Raw genomic sequence first — 14,909 nt, forward strand, 5'->3', positions numbered from 1 at the left:
TCTCCCTCTCCCACTCCCCCTGCTTGTGTTCCCTCTCTCGCTGTCTCCCTCTCTGTCAAATAAATAAATAAAACCTTTAAAAAAACAAAACAAAACAAAACAAAAAACCATGTGGGAACAAAAATATCCTCAAAGTTACAAAGTGAAGAAAGAAAAGTTTTTTCAGAAAAGTGGCCAGAAGAAAATTGAGGAAATGTTATTTACTTCTATTGCAGACCACCAAAAGGAATACTGAGTTCTTAAGACTAAGAAAATGGTAGAATGGATAGTACAGTTTCTTAGGCACTGGTCTAGATTAAATGAAACATTTAATCCACTATTTAATAAAATTTTTATTGAATGTAAAGATATTTGCACACAGAAAATAAAATAGCCGAGTATCTTTTTTTTTTTTTTTTTTACAGAGGGAGAGAGAGGGAGGGGGAGGGGCAGAGAGAGAGAGAGAGAGAGGGAGAATCTTTAGCAGAAACACCGGGCTCGATCCCACAACCCTGAGATCATGATCTGAGCTGAAATCAAGACGCTTAACTGACTGAGTCATCCAGTGTCCCAAAATAGCTTAATATTTAATATTTTATAAAATAAAAATATAAATGAAGATATATAATACTTACCATGACATTTCCAAGAATGAATGTCATGTAAAACTTCAAAATTATATCTTCACTGTAAACTTTGTGAAAAGTGCTACATAAAACTTTTAAATGAAAATAAACCTGTTTAGGGGTACCTGGGTGGCTCAGTGGGTTGAGCGTCTGCCTTTGGCCCAGGTCATGATCCCGGGGTCCTGGGATCAAGGCCTGCATCAAGCCCCGCATCCGGCTCCCTGCTCAGCGGGAAGCCTGCTTCTCCCTCTCCCACTCACCCTGCTTATGTTCCTCTCTCGCTGTCTCTCTGTCAAATAAATAAATTTTTTCAAAAAAGAAAATAAACCTGTTTAAAAACGAAGGCTAGGGGTGCCTGGGTGGCTCAGTCATTAAGCCTCTGCCTTCAGCTCAGGTCATGATTCCAGGGTCCTGGGATTGAGCCCCGCGTTGGGCTCCTTGCTCAGCGGGAAGCCTGCTTCTCCCTCTCCCACTCCCCCTGCTTGTATCCCCTCTCTTGCTGTGTCTCTCTCTGTCAAATGAATAAATAAAATCTTAAAAAAAAAAAACAAACGAAGGCTAATATGCCCTATAAAAAGAATAGATTTTATATTTTTTTCAAGTACATCAGATTTTAAATATATTTGACAGAAGTCCACAACTTGAGAATTATGTCTTTAATACTTTAAATTTTTACAATGGTCACACATTAGACCTATTAAAAAATCTGGAGAAACAAGTATCAAGACACCTAATTTAGGGGTGCCTGGCTGGCTAAGTCAGTGGAGCATGCGACTCCTGATCTTGGATTGTGAGTTCAAGCCCTATGTTGGGTGTAGAGATTACTTAAAAATAAAATCTTAAAAAAAAATCTTAAAAGACAACTTTTTTTTTTTTTTGAGATTTATTTATTTATTTGAGAAAGAGAGAGAGAGAGCGCATGAATGGTGGGGAGGGACAGAGAGTGAAGTGGACTCCCGGCCGAGCAGGGAGCCCCATGCAGGGCTCCATCCCAGGACTCTGGGATCATGACCTGAGCCAAAGGCAGAAGCTTAAGTGACTGAGCCACCTAGGCACCCAGACACCTGTTTTAAATAATTTTTGGTGCAAAGAAGAAACACTTGAATATAACGCTTCAAGAAAGCAGTTAATAAAAATACTGATCTTTAAAGGGATTTCTAAAAAACCAATGTGAAGAAACTTTGAATGGTTTCATTTTCGTTATAACAGCAATGTAAATGCCATTTGCTCTTCTGCTACTTAATCTCTCATCTATTAATAATTGTAAATAAAACCTCTACAGATTATTCCTTATCTACACTTCCAGACCAAAAGTGTTCTGAGAGTATCAGATCTACCTCAAATTCAACAGACATAAAACTGGAGTCATCTTGGGGCACTTAGGTACTCAGGCAACCAACTCTTGATTTCAGTTCAGGTCATTATCTGGGGTTGTGGGATAGAGCCCTGCATCCAGCTCTGCACTCTGCAGAGTCTGCTTGTCCTTCTCCCTCTGCTCCTCCCCCACTCTCTCTCTCCCTCTAAAAATAAATGAAATCTTTTTTTTTTTTCAAGATTTTTATTTATTTGAAAGGGAAAGAGAGCCTGAGCAGGGAGGAGGGGCAGAGGGAGAAGCAGGCTCCCCACTGAGCTGGGAACCTGACATGGGACTTGATCCCAGGACCCTAGGATCATGACCTGAACCAAAGGCAGATGCTTAACTGACTGAGCCCCCAGGTACACAATAAATAAAATCTTAAAAAACAAAACAAAACACAGAAAACAAAACTGGATTCACCTTTTCCCAAAACAAGATTTTGTGGTACTACTCTTCAGTCATCAAGGATATTTTAGAGCCTATCATCATTCCTTCCTCTGTATTAAGTTATTGACCCAAGTTTCCTTTTTCTTTATGATGTCCTGGCTCACCTGTTTACTTTTGGTTTTGATGGGTGTTAGCACAAGCGATGTGCTAATATTGCCATGCCTCAGGCCTCAGCTATGGCCACACACTGCTGAGTGGCTTCATTTCCTCCCCTCACCCAATCCATCTATGGAAAACTTAATTCCTGAAAGTCCAAACTCTTATATGCTCACATTTCTATTAGTCCCCAATGCCAACTTTGCAATACTGTGGCCACATGGGGTCAGGATTCAGTTATAATAGTTCTAACCCACCCTCTTTTTAAGGAAATCAAGGATATATTGTCAAGCAGTAGGCTACAGAAAAAAACATGAAGTCAGCACTAAAATGTGGTCCCATATATTCATCATCATGCCAGGATTGGTGCACATTATTATACTAGCCGGCTGGACTGTGAGGGGGTAACTCTTCTGTTATATTGAAGAAGTGACTTAATACTAAGTTTTAGCAATGTTCTTAATCTGTGAGAATTTTCATACATATCCACATATCAGATAAAGAAATATGTCAAACCACATGCTCAATTTTTTGGTTAAAAAATTTGGTTAGCATAATCAAAGTAACTAGCTGGAGGTTTGGTTCAAATGTCATTATGTTGCGGGTTGTGGAGAATGGTAGTCCTAACTAGATAAGCTTCCTCTGCTTCTTCTTCTTCTTTTTTTTTTTTAAAGATTTTATTTATTTATTTGAGAGAGAAAGACAGTGAAAGAAAGCATGATCAGAGGGAGGGAGAGCGAGAAACACTCGCTGAGCATGGAGCCTGATTTAAACAGAGGCTGGATACACATTTACAATGGCTTCATAAACGCAATTCAAGCATCAGTTGGAGAGGATGGGGGATATGATGACCATATTAAAGCTACAGCCTCTTCTGATTATGCAATGGTGTGATGTGATGAATGACCTTTTCCCCTTTATGCTAGCTTAACACTGGGACAATGCAGGTGGTGATGAGGGAAATAAGCAATTTGAGGATTCTTTTCTAAATCTCTACCACACTCTCCCTTCTCCAGCTGATTTAACAATCATTTTTTAACTAACATTATTGCAGTTTGTAAATGCTTATTTAATTTTCCAATCCACTATAGGATCTTAAGAAACCATTTCTTGCTCCAGAAGCAAAAAAGGATTTGTAATTTTGATTAAATATTTACTAGTCAATCCACAATGAAGAGAAAATAATTCACAAGATGTGTATTTCTTACAATGTAGAAATAGAAAATAGAAATGTATTTCTTACAATGTAAATATTTTGCAAAATATCATATTTTAGCATGTGTAGATATGTGTATTTTTGCTCTTCTAATCATAAAACTCATCTTAGCTCAGCATAGTACTGTTCAGTGGGCCTAGAAACATCATAATGTTGTCTTTGAAATATTCAATGTAAAGTTCACAGGAGCAAGTATTATTTTTAAGAATAGTAGTAATAATAAAAAGATGTAACCACAAACAAAACCAAAAAACCACTGTAACTCCACAGTGAAATATTTTAAGAATTTCCAAGCTTTCCTATTCCTCTTTCTTCAGGGAGGTACACAAATGCATCAAGACACATTACTGCCCAGGATATAGTACTGGGGAATTAATATCTTTTATTATTTATAATACAGCACGTGGGTGGCTCAGTCGGTTAAGCCTCCAACTCTTGGTTTCAGCTCAGGTCATGATCTTGGGGTCGTGAGATGGAGCTCCAAGTTGGGCTCCGAGCTCAGTGCAGAGTCCGCTTGTCCCTCTTCTGCTTCTACCTGTGTGCTTGCTCTCTCTCTCAAATAAATTTAAAAAAAATTTTTTTTCTAAAGAAAGATTTATAATACAGCATAGAGATGGCTCCGTCAGTAGAGCATGCAAAATTTTTTTTTTTTAAGACTTTATTTACTTATTTTAGATCTAGATAGAGAGCAGGAGCAGGGGGAGAGGGACAAGCTGACACTGTGCTGAGCGCAGAGCCCAACGCGAGGCTCCATCCCACCCTTCTGAGACCACAACCCGAGCCAAAATCAAGAGTCGGACACTCAACCAGCTGAGCCCCCCAGGTGCCCCTAGAGCATGAGACTCTTGATCTTGGGGTCCTGAATTCACGCCCTATCTAGGGCTAGAGCTTATTTTAAAAAATATATACATAGCATGGAATATTTATAATACTACCAAAATATGTCACTCCAACTGATAGGCAAATTGACCTTGAGGAAACCCTCTCTGTTTCAAGTCAGAACATTTCATCTGCCATAAACTGGAGCAGAGGCATCAATGAAGTGAAATTATTGATTAAAAAATAATAATCATACAACTGCAGTGGTTGACAGGATTTAGAAGTCAAAACTGACCTGAGTTTGAATCATGGTTCTCCTACTTACTGGCTGTATGGCTTTAGGCTACTAAATTTTAACCTTCTAGACCTTAAATTCCATATCTACAAAATATAATAGTAGTTACCTCCAAGCGTTGTTGTAAAGATGAAGCAATACAAGCAAAGCACTCAGTACAAGTACCCAGCACAAAATAACCGTTCAGTAAGTGTTGGATATTTTTGCTATTATTTCCGCCAGCTGGGCAGAGAACCTCTCTAAACTAATTCCCAGGCCCATCTCACAGAGCAGCAAAGGGTTTGATCACATGCAACTTGTTCGAGCTTTAACACCTTTTAATTTCTGCAGGGGGCACCGAGATCATCTGGACCTGCACTGGCCAGTAACAGCAGCGACTAGTCCACAGGTGGCTAAGGAACATTTGAACTGGGTCTAGATATAACTGAGACGTGTTGTCAAGGTAAAACACACACTCGATTTCAAAGACGCTATAAGAAAAAAAAAAAAAAAAAAAAAAAAAAGAACTGGGGCGCCTAGCTGGCTCAGTCTGTAGAGCAGTTGGTTCTTGATCTCGGGATTGTGAGTTCAAGCTCCATGTTGGGTGTAGAGCTTACTTTAAAAAAAAAAACAAAACTAATAAATAAACGAATTTATAATATTTCAATTTTAAAGTATTTGATTATGGGTTGAAATGATAAATTTTGGATATATTGGGTTAAACGAAACATTGTGAAAATTTATTTCCCGTGTTTCTTTTCTTTTTTCTTTTTTTTTTTTTTTTAAAGATTTTATTTATTTATTTGACAGTGAGAGACACAGCGAGAGAGGGAACATAAGCAGGGGGAGTGGGAGAGGGAGAAGCGGCTTCCCACCGAGCAGGGAGCCCGATGCGGGGCTCGATCCCAGGACCCTGGGATCATGACCTGAGCCGAAGGCAGACGCTTAACGACTGAGCCACCCAGGCGCCCCTCTTTTCATGTTTTTTAATGTGGCTACCGGAAAACTTAAAATTAAGTGCCCCGCATTGTATTTGTATTGAGCAGAGCTGATGCAGAACACCCTGCTACTCAGAACGTGGACTAGCAGTCACCGGGAGGTTGTGAGAAATGCAGAGTCTCGGGCTCCGCCCAGCCCTACAAATTCAGCATCTGCACTTCAACATGATTCTGAGGTGATTGCCACGCATAGCTCCAGAGTTTCTCGCTGTTTATCTTAAGAGGGCGAACCTGGCCGTATAATCATGTAAACGAGAATACCCTTCCTTTAGGTAATTGTTCACCGAAAAAGGAAAGTGAAGGGGGGGAAAGCGGTGGCAGAGAAGGAGTACGGAAGAAAAGAAACTCAGATTACAGGAACAACAACAAAAGCTGGGGACAAAAATCCAACCTGGGAGATTCAGTGGAAGGGAACTTCGACTTTTGGTTCTATAAATGTAGAGGGAGATGCAAACTGAGCTAAAACCTACCATCAAAACCTGTAAGGACCAGGAAATCGTCAGTCAAGTCCTTGCCGCCCCTCAGCTAAGCTAGGCCCGGGCCTGAGGGGGTCTGGGGTTGGGGTGCAACACCAACCACCATTCACCCTAGGGTTGCACGGTTCCGCGAGGCGCCCAGAGCCCAAAGCCCCGCTTCCCAAGGCACAGAACCCGGGTCTGGGAGCTCACCTGCCTCCGAGCCGCCCCAACGGCCTGCGTCTTCCCCACCGCCACCTTGGAGTCCTTTTGCAGAGGGCCCGCCCCCGCTGGCCCAAGCGCTGCTCCCATTGGTCAGGCTGCTCGTCACTCCTGGACCGGAGGCTGTGGAGAACGCCATAGCAACCGAACTCGGAACTACATCTCCCGGAATGCACCGCCTGGAGGAGAAGCGTCGCGCCAGGGGCTACCAATAAATGGGCGAAATTGTAGTCTCCCGGATAGGTTCCGTTTTATGCAAATTTCTATTAAAGACCACACCCTTCCTCATTCCAACCGTTTGCCCTACCGCCGTCCCTAGACTGTAACCCGCGTCTTTTTCGCCTCTACGTTGTTCTCTCCTTTAAAACCTTTTGTAACTAATGGAGCTGAGTGCATCCTAACTAGTGCCTCGCACGACAACGGACAGATGCACCAAAACCATGGAACAAAATCTCCACAAGCCCCGTTAGGGAAATCTCAGACCAGAAGCATTTGGTTACGCCTTCTGGGAAGGGGGTGGGGAGAAAAGTCCGTCCTCGTCCCACCCCCTTTGCGCTTGCTGATTGGTTAATTTGGCTCCGTCCTTTTCCATTTTTTTAATTGCCCCCTCCCTCGTTCCTGCGGTGGGCGGGCGTAGCGGTAGGGGGCGGTGAGGGGGTGCGGGCCTCTTCTTCCGATTGGCCGACAGTTGGTTCCCACCCATCTGTGGGCGGAGATGGAGGGGTGGATGAGGGCGGGAGAGGCCGAGGAGGGAGAAGAGGAGATAGGTGGGAGCGAGGGAGCGAGGGAGGGAGCGAAGGAGGTAGAGAAGAGCGGAGGAGAGGGGAGGGAGCGCAGCTTGGTTGCTCCGTAGTACGGCGGCTCGCGAGGGAGAATCCCGAGCGGGCTCCGGGACGCACGGGCAGGCGGGCAGGCGGGCGGGGATGGTGTGCGGGGCTGCGGCTCCTGCGTCCCTCCCCGCGGCGAGTGAGCTGCACTGATTTGTCCCTGGGGCGGCAGCGCGGACCCGCCTGGAGATGAGGTGAGGGGCGGGCTGGACGGCGGCGGCCAGGACGGGGAGGCGGCGGGGGGCGGGGGTCGGCGCGGGGGTCGGCGCGATGGCCGCCCGGGGCGCCCGTCCCCCGGGCCATCGCGCGTCCCTCGGGCCGCCCTTCAGCCTTCGCCGCGCGCCCGGGAGGCGCGGCACCGGCCACCCCTGCGCCTCGTCCTTCCCCATCCTCCCGGGGGTGGCAGCGGGGCGGCCGCTTGACCGACTGAGCCGCGTCGGGAGGCCGGGACGCCGCGGCCGGCCGAGGGGGTGGCGGCCGCTGGACGGGCTTCGGGCTGAATGGGCGTCCGCAGCCCTGGCTGGCCGAGGGGGGTCCCTCCCTCCCCAGGGGGCGTAGGGGCGGTCGGCCCTTCCAGGGCTGACCTCGCTGCCCTCGGCCGCCTGAGCGTGGCGGGCTGGCCAAGCCTCGCCTCCCCGCCAGCCTCTCGGGGATCCGGAGCTCGCGGGGAGCGGCATCGCGCCGCCCGCCTCTCCCTCGGGCCCCGAGTCCCCGGCTCATCTCTTTTTCTCTGTCGTGTGCCTGCAAAATCCCTGTCAGTGAAGGGCAGTCAATGCCGTTTCGTCCCGCCGGGGCTGACTCTGATGGTATTTAACAGAGAGCGGCTTTCCTTTAGGTGCGAGCGCGTCCCCGGGGTCTGCCGCTTCTCCTTCCCTTTTTACGCACAGACGCGGTCTCATGGTGTGGACCCAGCGCACAATTGCGGTCTCTTCTTGCTTCAATGAGGAAATGTAATCAGAATCCCCAGGAAAGGGAAACTGACGAGGAATGGGTTGCACCTTCCTTTACTTCTGTTTTCCTTTGGATTAGAAAACAACTTCGCAGATAACACTTCCTATGGGCATCTTTTGTTGTGATTCAGACTAAAGAAGGCTTTGCTTTTGAAGAAATAAATTAGCGTCTTTTTCTGTTGAGTGGGCGGCTATGGAGATTTTTGATAGCCTCTTAATACCAAAGTTTCCTTTAGAACTTTGTCATCATCAGTGCTATTCTGGAGGCAGCACCAGCCTGAAATTTTAAATATATGCGCACTCCGGACAGATGTGTTTCTTTGTGCTTATCTCCTGGATCCTACTCTTGCTATTTCCGTGGTCAAACGTACAAATAATATAAGCAAGTACAATAAGAAGAACAGATAATAAAAACATACCATACAGACAGATGCATCTGGAAAACCTCAATTCCGTTAACGGAGAGGCAATGTTACTGATCCCTTTGAACGCATGAAGAACAGGTTCAGAGATCTCATGGATTAGGTAGTGGACAGGATCTGAGGTTAGGAACTGGGGCCAGGACCAGCAGGCCAGCTGGTTTGTGAAGTGCTACTCTTAACCTCTAAAATGGGAGGGATGTGTTTGTTGGATACCTTAATTTTTAGATGATTTAAGGTGCAGAAACTTAAAACCCTCCCTTAAAGTTAGGATTTCTACCTGTCTATCTCTTGAGAACAAAATGCTATGTTTTTCCTTAAAATTTTTTTTCTAGTTTACATGACACAGTTATATTGTACTGGTGGGTGTTTGCTTATTATAACTAAAAATGCACAGAATTATAATATGGAAGGGAATTTTTTCTGTAGGAGGTTGGTAAAGAACCCAGGAACTTTTAAGTAATCTAAATTGGAAATGAGGGATACTAATTTAGTGGTGGCATTAAAACTATTTAAAACTAATTGAAGTAGCTCCACTAAGGAGCATTTCTGATAGATTTTTTTTTAAATGGTATTTCTTTATCTAAGAATGTATCTGTTGAAATTGCTGAGGCACATGGCACCTTCACAATACTCTATTATTATTATTCTGCCTGAGTAGGAGAGGAAATGAACAAATTTTTGATGTACTTTGGAACCCTGTGGATTGTTCAGATACTAAGCATTGTGAAATAGGGCATAAAATGAGTGGTAGCAAGTTAGTTCTGTGAACTGTTTGTCCCTCTTAGCATTTTTTTTTTTTTTTGCAGTTGACTAGAAATTTCCTTTTTCTTAATGGTTGTCTCTTCTGTTGGTAGAACTCAGGTTCATCTTTTCACCAAATGCCTAGATTGAGGCAAATTCAAATCTCCCATAAGACGTAAAGGAGGAGGTGCTGGTAAATTGCTCCATTCTTACTCATCTTTTTAAATTTGCTAGATTTGTGAATTATACAGAGCTAATTACAGGAGGGTTGGGTTTATGTTACTCAGTTCAAATTCCACTGCCACAGAGCTATTCTCTTCTGAATAATCATTTTATTCTGAATGGCTCCACTTACTGGTGGGTTTCTCAAAGTTTGGACCTCAGATCACTTAGATCAGCATTAAGTGAGGTTCATGTTAAAAATAGAGGGTTTTTGGGGCACCTGGGGGGCTCAGTCGGTTAAGCCTCTGCCTTTGGCTCAGGTCATGATCCCAGGGTCCTGGGATCAAGCCCCGCATAGGGCTCCCTGCTCCGTGGGAAGCCTGCTTCTCCCTGTCTCACTCCCCCTGATTGTGTTCCCTCTCTCCTGTCTCTCTCTCTGTCAAATAAATAAATAAAAATCTTTAAAATAAATAAATAAATAAAAATAGAGGGTTTTTGTCACCTCACCTCAGAATCAGACTCCTGGAGGTGGGGCCCTGGAATCGGTTTTTTAAACAAGTTCTCCAGGAATTTCTCCTGGGATAGTCAAGTTAGAGGACCACGGGCGCTGTGCCTCCTTCTCGCGGAGCATCTCCTCAGACCATCTCCTGAAATGGACAGCACATATTTTAAGTAACAGACCAAGTTTTATACCGTAGGCTGCTAATAAAAATCTGACTATAACCTTCAGATATATAATGCACCTATAATAAAGGTTTCAGAAGAGCAGAGATTTTGGCTCATCATTCTATCTCCAGTGCCTAGAATAGTGCCTGGAGGAACTCCATTAAATATTTATAAGTGAGTAACATGGCAATGAGGCCACATTTTAAAACCTTTTCTTGTAAAATTAATCTTATTACTTAGTCACTGATTTTATAAATTAGGAGCCACATGTACTATGCCCAGTCATTTCTGTAAGTTTGGTTGGCTCTGAAAAAGAGAGAACCTTTCCCAAGCATAGCCTGCTCAAGGTGATTAAGCTGGAAAGAAGGCTCCTATCAAAATACTGCTTAGAAAAAAAAAATACTACTTAGAGATTCAAAATGTAAATTTAAGTCACAGTGTAGTGGTAAATTACTATGTTATCACGATCTCAAAATACCATTCTTTAAGCTATGATAAGCCCAGATAATGCTGTAAAAATTGGTTTACAAAAAAATACAGAAAATTGGTATGTTTTCCAGTTTCATTTTTCATCCTAATAAGATATGACCTTCATTCCTTTCTGTCAGAATCCAATGTAGGGCCCCATAAATAACAGTTTCTGTTATATAGTTGAGGGTGCTGAACAGTTAGGAGTAAAATTTCTAGAGGATACTGGGTTTGACCCCACAGTCTGTGACTTTGATCTAGTCCCTTAACATTTCAATGTCTCCGTTTTTCCAGCTGAATGGGAATAATAATAGTAGGTTAAGTTTAAATACTTCAAAGTGCTTACATAAGTTTTTGAGATATGTTCATTCAATAAATGGTAATTATGATGATAAGGAATTGGGGTATATAAAGATATATCAAACTCAAAAACTAACCCATTTAATTCTTGTACTGCTGCACTTGATGGTAGAAATCCATCACCCAAAGTCTCTATTTCTTGATACTAAATATGTTTAATTTTTTTTAAAGATTTTTTTATTTATTTGACAGAGAGAGAGAGACAGCGAGAGAGGGAACACAAGCAGGGGGAGTGGGAGAGGGAGAACCAGGCTTCCCACGGAGAAGGGAGCCTGATGCGGGGCTTGATCATAGGACCCCTGGGATCATGACCTGAGCCGAAGGCAGATGCTTAACGACTGAGCCACCCAGGCGCTCCTAAATATGTATAATTTTTAATTGGATAACTAACCATTAAACGTATCTAATAGACCATCAAGTATTATGTAAATAAAAGTTTTTTTCTAAATAAAGATAAATCTTGTCACCACTTTTAGCTTCATTGTGTATTTCAGAACCAAACTGCTTATCAGTTCATATCCCTTGTATTTTATTTATTTTTTATTTTTTTATTTTTTTAAGATTTTATTTATTTATTTGATAGAGAGAGAGAGAGAGAGAGAGCACAAGTAGGCAGAGAGGCAGGCAGAGGGAGAGGGAGAAGCAGACTCTCCACTGAGCAGGGAGCCCGACACGGGGCTCGATCCCAGGACCCCGGGATCATGACCTGAGCCGAAGGCAGCCACTCAACCGACTGAGCCACCCAGGCGCCCCTATCCCTTGTATTTTAAAGAATTGCATCTTTATGGTAGAAAAATTGAAATACAGAAAAGTAAAAACTATAAAATACTCATAAATCCACTACTTCAGTACATATCTCTCCAAACCCTCTTTTGTGTGTGCATGTGGCTTTTTGTATACAATTTTTGGCAACAAATATGGGACTTGCCATACATGATTATTTTGTAACTTCTTTTTTGGCTTAACATGTTACCATGAATCTTTCCATGTCTATATTGTCAGTTATAATAGTTTAATAACTGAATAAGATTCCATTTTATATGTCTGTGATAATTTAACCAATTAATTTTTATCAGACATTAGTTTGTTTCCTTTTCCCCCACTGTTATAACTCTGCAGTGAGTATTTTCCTATGTACACATCTGTGTATACTTGTGAGATTTTTTTTATTTCTGTAGAGTAAGTTTCTAGAAGTGGATTTGCAGGATCAAAGTACAGTTCATGCTAAGTGTAAGATTTTTGATACATATTGCCATTTAGAAAGGTTGTAGCAATTTACATCCTTACAGTCCTGGCTGAGATTTCTGTTTTCTTCCCTCCTTCCTTTTTTTGGAATGACTTAACCAGTGACAAACCTAGTGAATTATTATTATTTTTAGGAAGAAGAAAGGGATGTTAATGTGATGTGTTCAGGAGTGTGATCTGGAAAGTCAAAATTCGTACACCAATAATAGCGATAGCTAACATTTAGCAAGTCCTTTTGCACCCTTTGATAAACACTAACTCACTCAGTCTTCATAAAACTGTCCTTTTTTAGGTGAATATGCTTTGGAAACTGAGGTACCAGCAGTGAAGGAACTTAACCAGCAAGTGGCTGCCCAGCTGTGTACCTCCAGAGCCCAAATTTTCAGCTACAATGTGGCTGGACTGCCCATTCCCTGGACACGATTTATAGGCATTAGGGCATTTTTACATTCCTGATTTCAGTTTTGGAGTAACCTAGAGGTTCCCTGATGTGTATTAATTTACAGATTTGAGTCCCTCTCATTGAGAAGTGAGTTGTGTAAGTTAGCTCACAAATAAGCCTTGTCTGCTGTCTAGCATTCATCTCTCAAAGCAGCTTGTTATCCTTTCCAGTGTGGTGGTTTTCCTAAAGTGCCTCTGCATGAAAAGCAGGGTTAGAGTCCCAGAGAAGACTAGTGAAATTTGAAAAGGCGGCTCACTTGTAATGTGTGGCCTTGCCTTGGAAAGGACTACATGTGGATGTATGATGAGCGAGACGGCTGGGAGTCTGTCCAAACATTCCCACATTGGCCAGTTTGGAGATTTGAAGTGGCCTGTGGAAGCTCACTGCAGGAATGTGAAGGCCTCACTGGAGAGAGATGTCACGGATCCATTGGGAGATTGTTAAAAACAAAAAACAAAAAACCCAAAACCTTCTATTAATAAATGTGATGGTACAATATCATTAACATTTTGTTGCCCTCCTAAGGTGAATTTGAAACAGGTTAATCTATTTGAATTCATCAGTGCTCTTTTGACCTTTTTCTAGTAGAATTAGTAATTGGCTGCTTATCTTACTAGCTTATTGCCCAGAGAGAGCATTGGTGACATTGTTTGGGCTTAAGCTCTCTGGCCTGAGTTTGCTTCTGCTGAGATAGGACTGTCACAGCTCAGTTTTAAGCTGGTCGCTAAAACCCATTCTCACTGTTGCATGGTGTGGGGCTCCACCAAGGTTGTGTGTGTACTGAGTACCCTTCACTCTTGGTGGAGTGGTAGAGCCAGGACTTGAACTGAAGGGTATCATGGAGTTTTGGATTCAGCTGAATAAGACTGTGAAATTAACAAGGTCATAGCAGTTGGTCAGTAGTTGTTGTTGTTTTTTATCCTTGGTGGTTAAAATTGAACGTCCTCTCCTTAATACAGGAGGGCAGTGCTTTTGATCCTCCTGCTTTTTTTTTTTTTTTTTTAAGATTTTATTTGACAGAGAGAGACAGCAAGAGAGGCAACACAAGCAGGGGGAGTGGGTAGAAGCAGGCTTCCTGCTGAGTAGGGAGCCGGATGTGGGGCTGGATCCCAGGACCCTGGGACCATGACCTGAGCCGAAGGCAGATGCTTAACGACTGAGCCACCCAGGCGCCCCTGATCCTCTTGCTTTAATGGGCATTTCGCCTTGTTTTTTTGTCAGTGATGGTCTTGTTCATCCTTGCATCTTGCCTGCAAGTCCGCCTGGTGACTGGTGGTAAGGATTTGCGAGACATGGATACAGCTCATGGAAATGAATGCAGCCAAGTGGCTTTTAGTCCCATGCTTTAACCAACCTAGTTAAGGAGGACACTGATTCTTTAAAGATTTTATTTACTTATTTGAGAGAGAGCGAGAGAGAGGGCACGCTTGCATGTGCATGCATGGGTGGAGGGGCAGAGGAAGAGGGAGAGAGAATCCCAAGCAGACTCCATGCTGAGCGGGGAGCCCGACGTAGGCTCCATCTCAGGACCCTGAGACCATGACCTAGAGCTGAAACCAAGAATCAAACGCTCAACCAACTGAGCCGCTCAGGTGCCCCAAGAAGGACACTGATTCTTATGATAAAAGCATTGGAAACAAGTTGCTGTGGGATCCATTTGTTTTGTCTTTGTGTGCATGCATGTATGTAGGGCTAATTTTTCTTTGAGGCAAATTTCCTGAGCAGTTATATTGTTCTAGCAAGGGCAGTGTTTTGTATTGTAAGCCGTTGTATAAACACACGCACCATTCCTGTATGTTATCTATAATAATAAGAGTCTGTTCATTGTGGATCCAGTGTTTTATAAAAATCCATTTCTGCTGTAAACTTAAGATAATAGATTTTGAAAACAAGTAATCTTTCAGTTTCTGGAATTATTTAAATTCAACTGCTCCATTCTGGCAGAATTGAAATATTCACCTTTTGGTCACTGACATATAACAGGCTAGTATAGCTGTATGGTGAGTATGAGAGAAAGCTTTAAAAATACCGATCAGTGGCCTTCCTGGTATATACCAAGTTTCACTGAGTAAAGGTCCCCTCTTTTATTTCTCTTCTCTCCTTTGCTTATGATAAATAATTACTATTAAAGAAAGTA

General features: G+C 43.0%; 2 protein-coding genes across 4 annotated transcripts in view; one reads left to right on the forward strand and one right to left on the reverse strand.

The window, feature by feature from the left end:
* The window catches only part of CRYZL1 (crystallin zeta like 1), a 37,337-nt gene extending 30,730 nt beyond the window's left edge, over positions 1-6,607 (reverse strand). Inside the window, exon 1 of one of the 2 annotated variants that reach the window (XM_035017637.1) lies at positions 6,481-6,607. In XM_035017637.1, the coding sequence (XP_034873528.1) occupies positions 6,481-6,579 (99 nt within the window). In that variant the 5' untranslated portion in view covers positions 6,580-6,607. The remainder of the gene's footprint in view (positions 1-6,480) is intronic. The other variant, XM_035017638.1, reaches the window with a different exon arrangement.
* A 646-nt stretch (positions 6,608-7,253) lies between these two features.
* Positions 7,254-14,909, forward strand: part of ITSN1 (intersectin 1) — a 212,080-nt gene continuing 204,424 nt past the window's right edge. For both annotated transcript variants that reach the window (XM_035017643.1, XM_035017639.1), the window contains exon 1: positions 7,254-7,510. The gene's annotated coding sequence lies outside the window, so the exon portion shown is untranslated. The remainder of the gene's footprint in view (positions 7,511-14,909) is intronic.

Source organism: Mirounga leonina, unplaced genomic scaffold, assembly GCF_011800145.1.
Source record: "Mirounga leonina isolate KUSES-001 unplaced genomic scaffold, KU_Mleo_1.0 Mir_172, whole genome shotgun sequence".
Taxonomy (NCBI): domain Eukaryota; kingdom Metazoa; phylum Chordata; class Mammalia; order Carnivora; family Phocidae; genus Mirounga; species Mirounga leonina.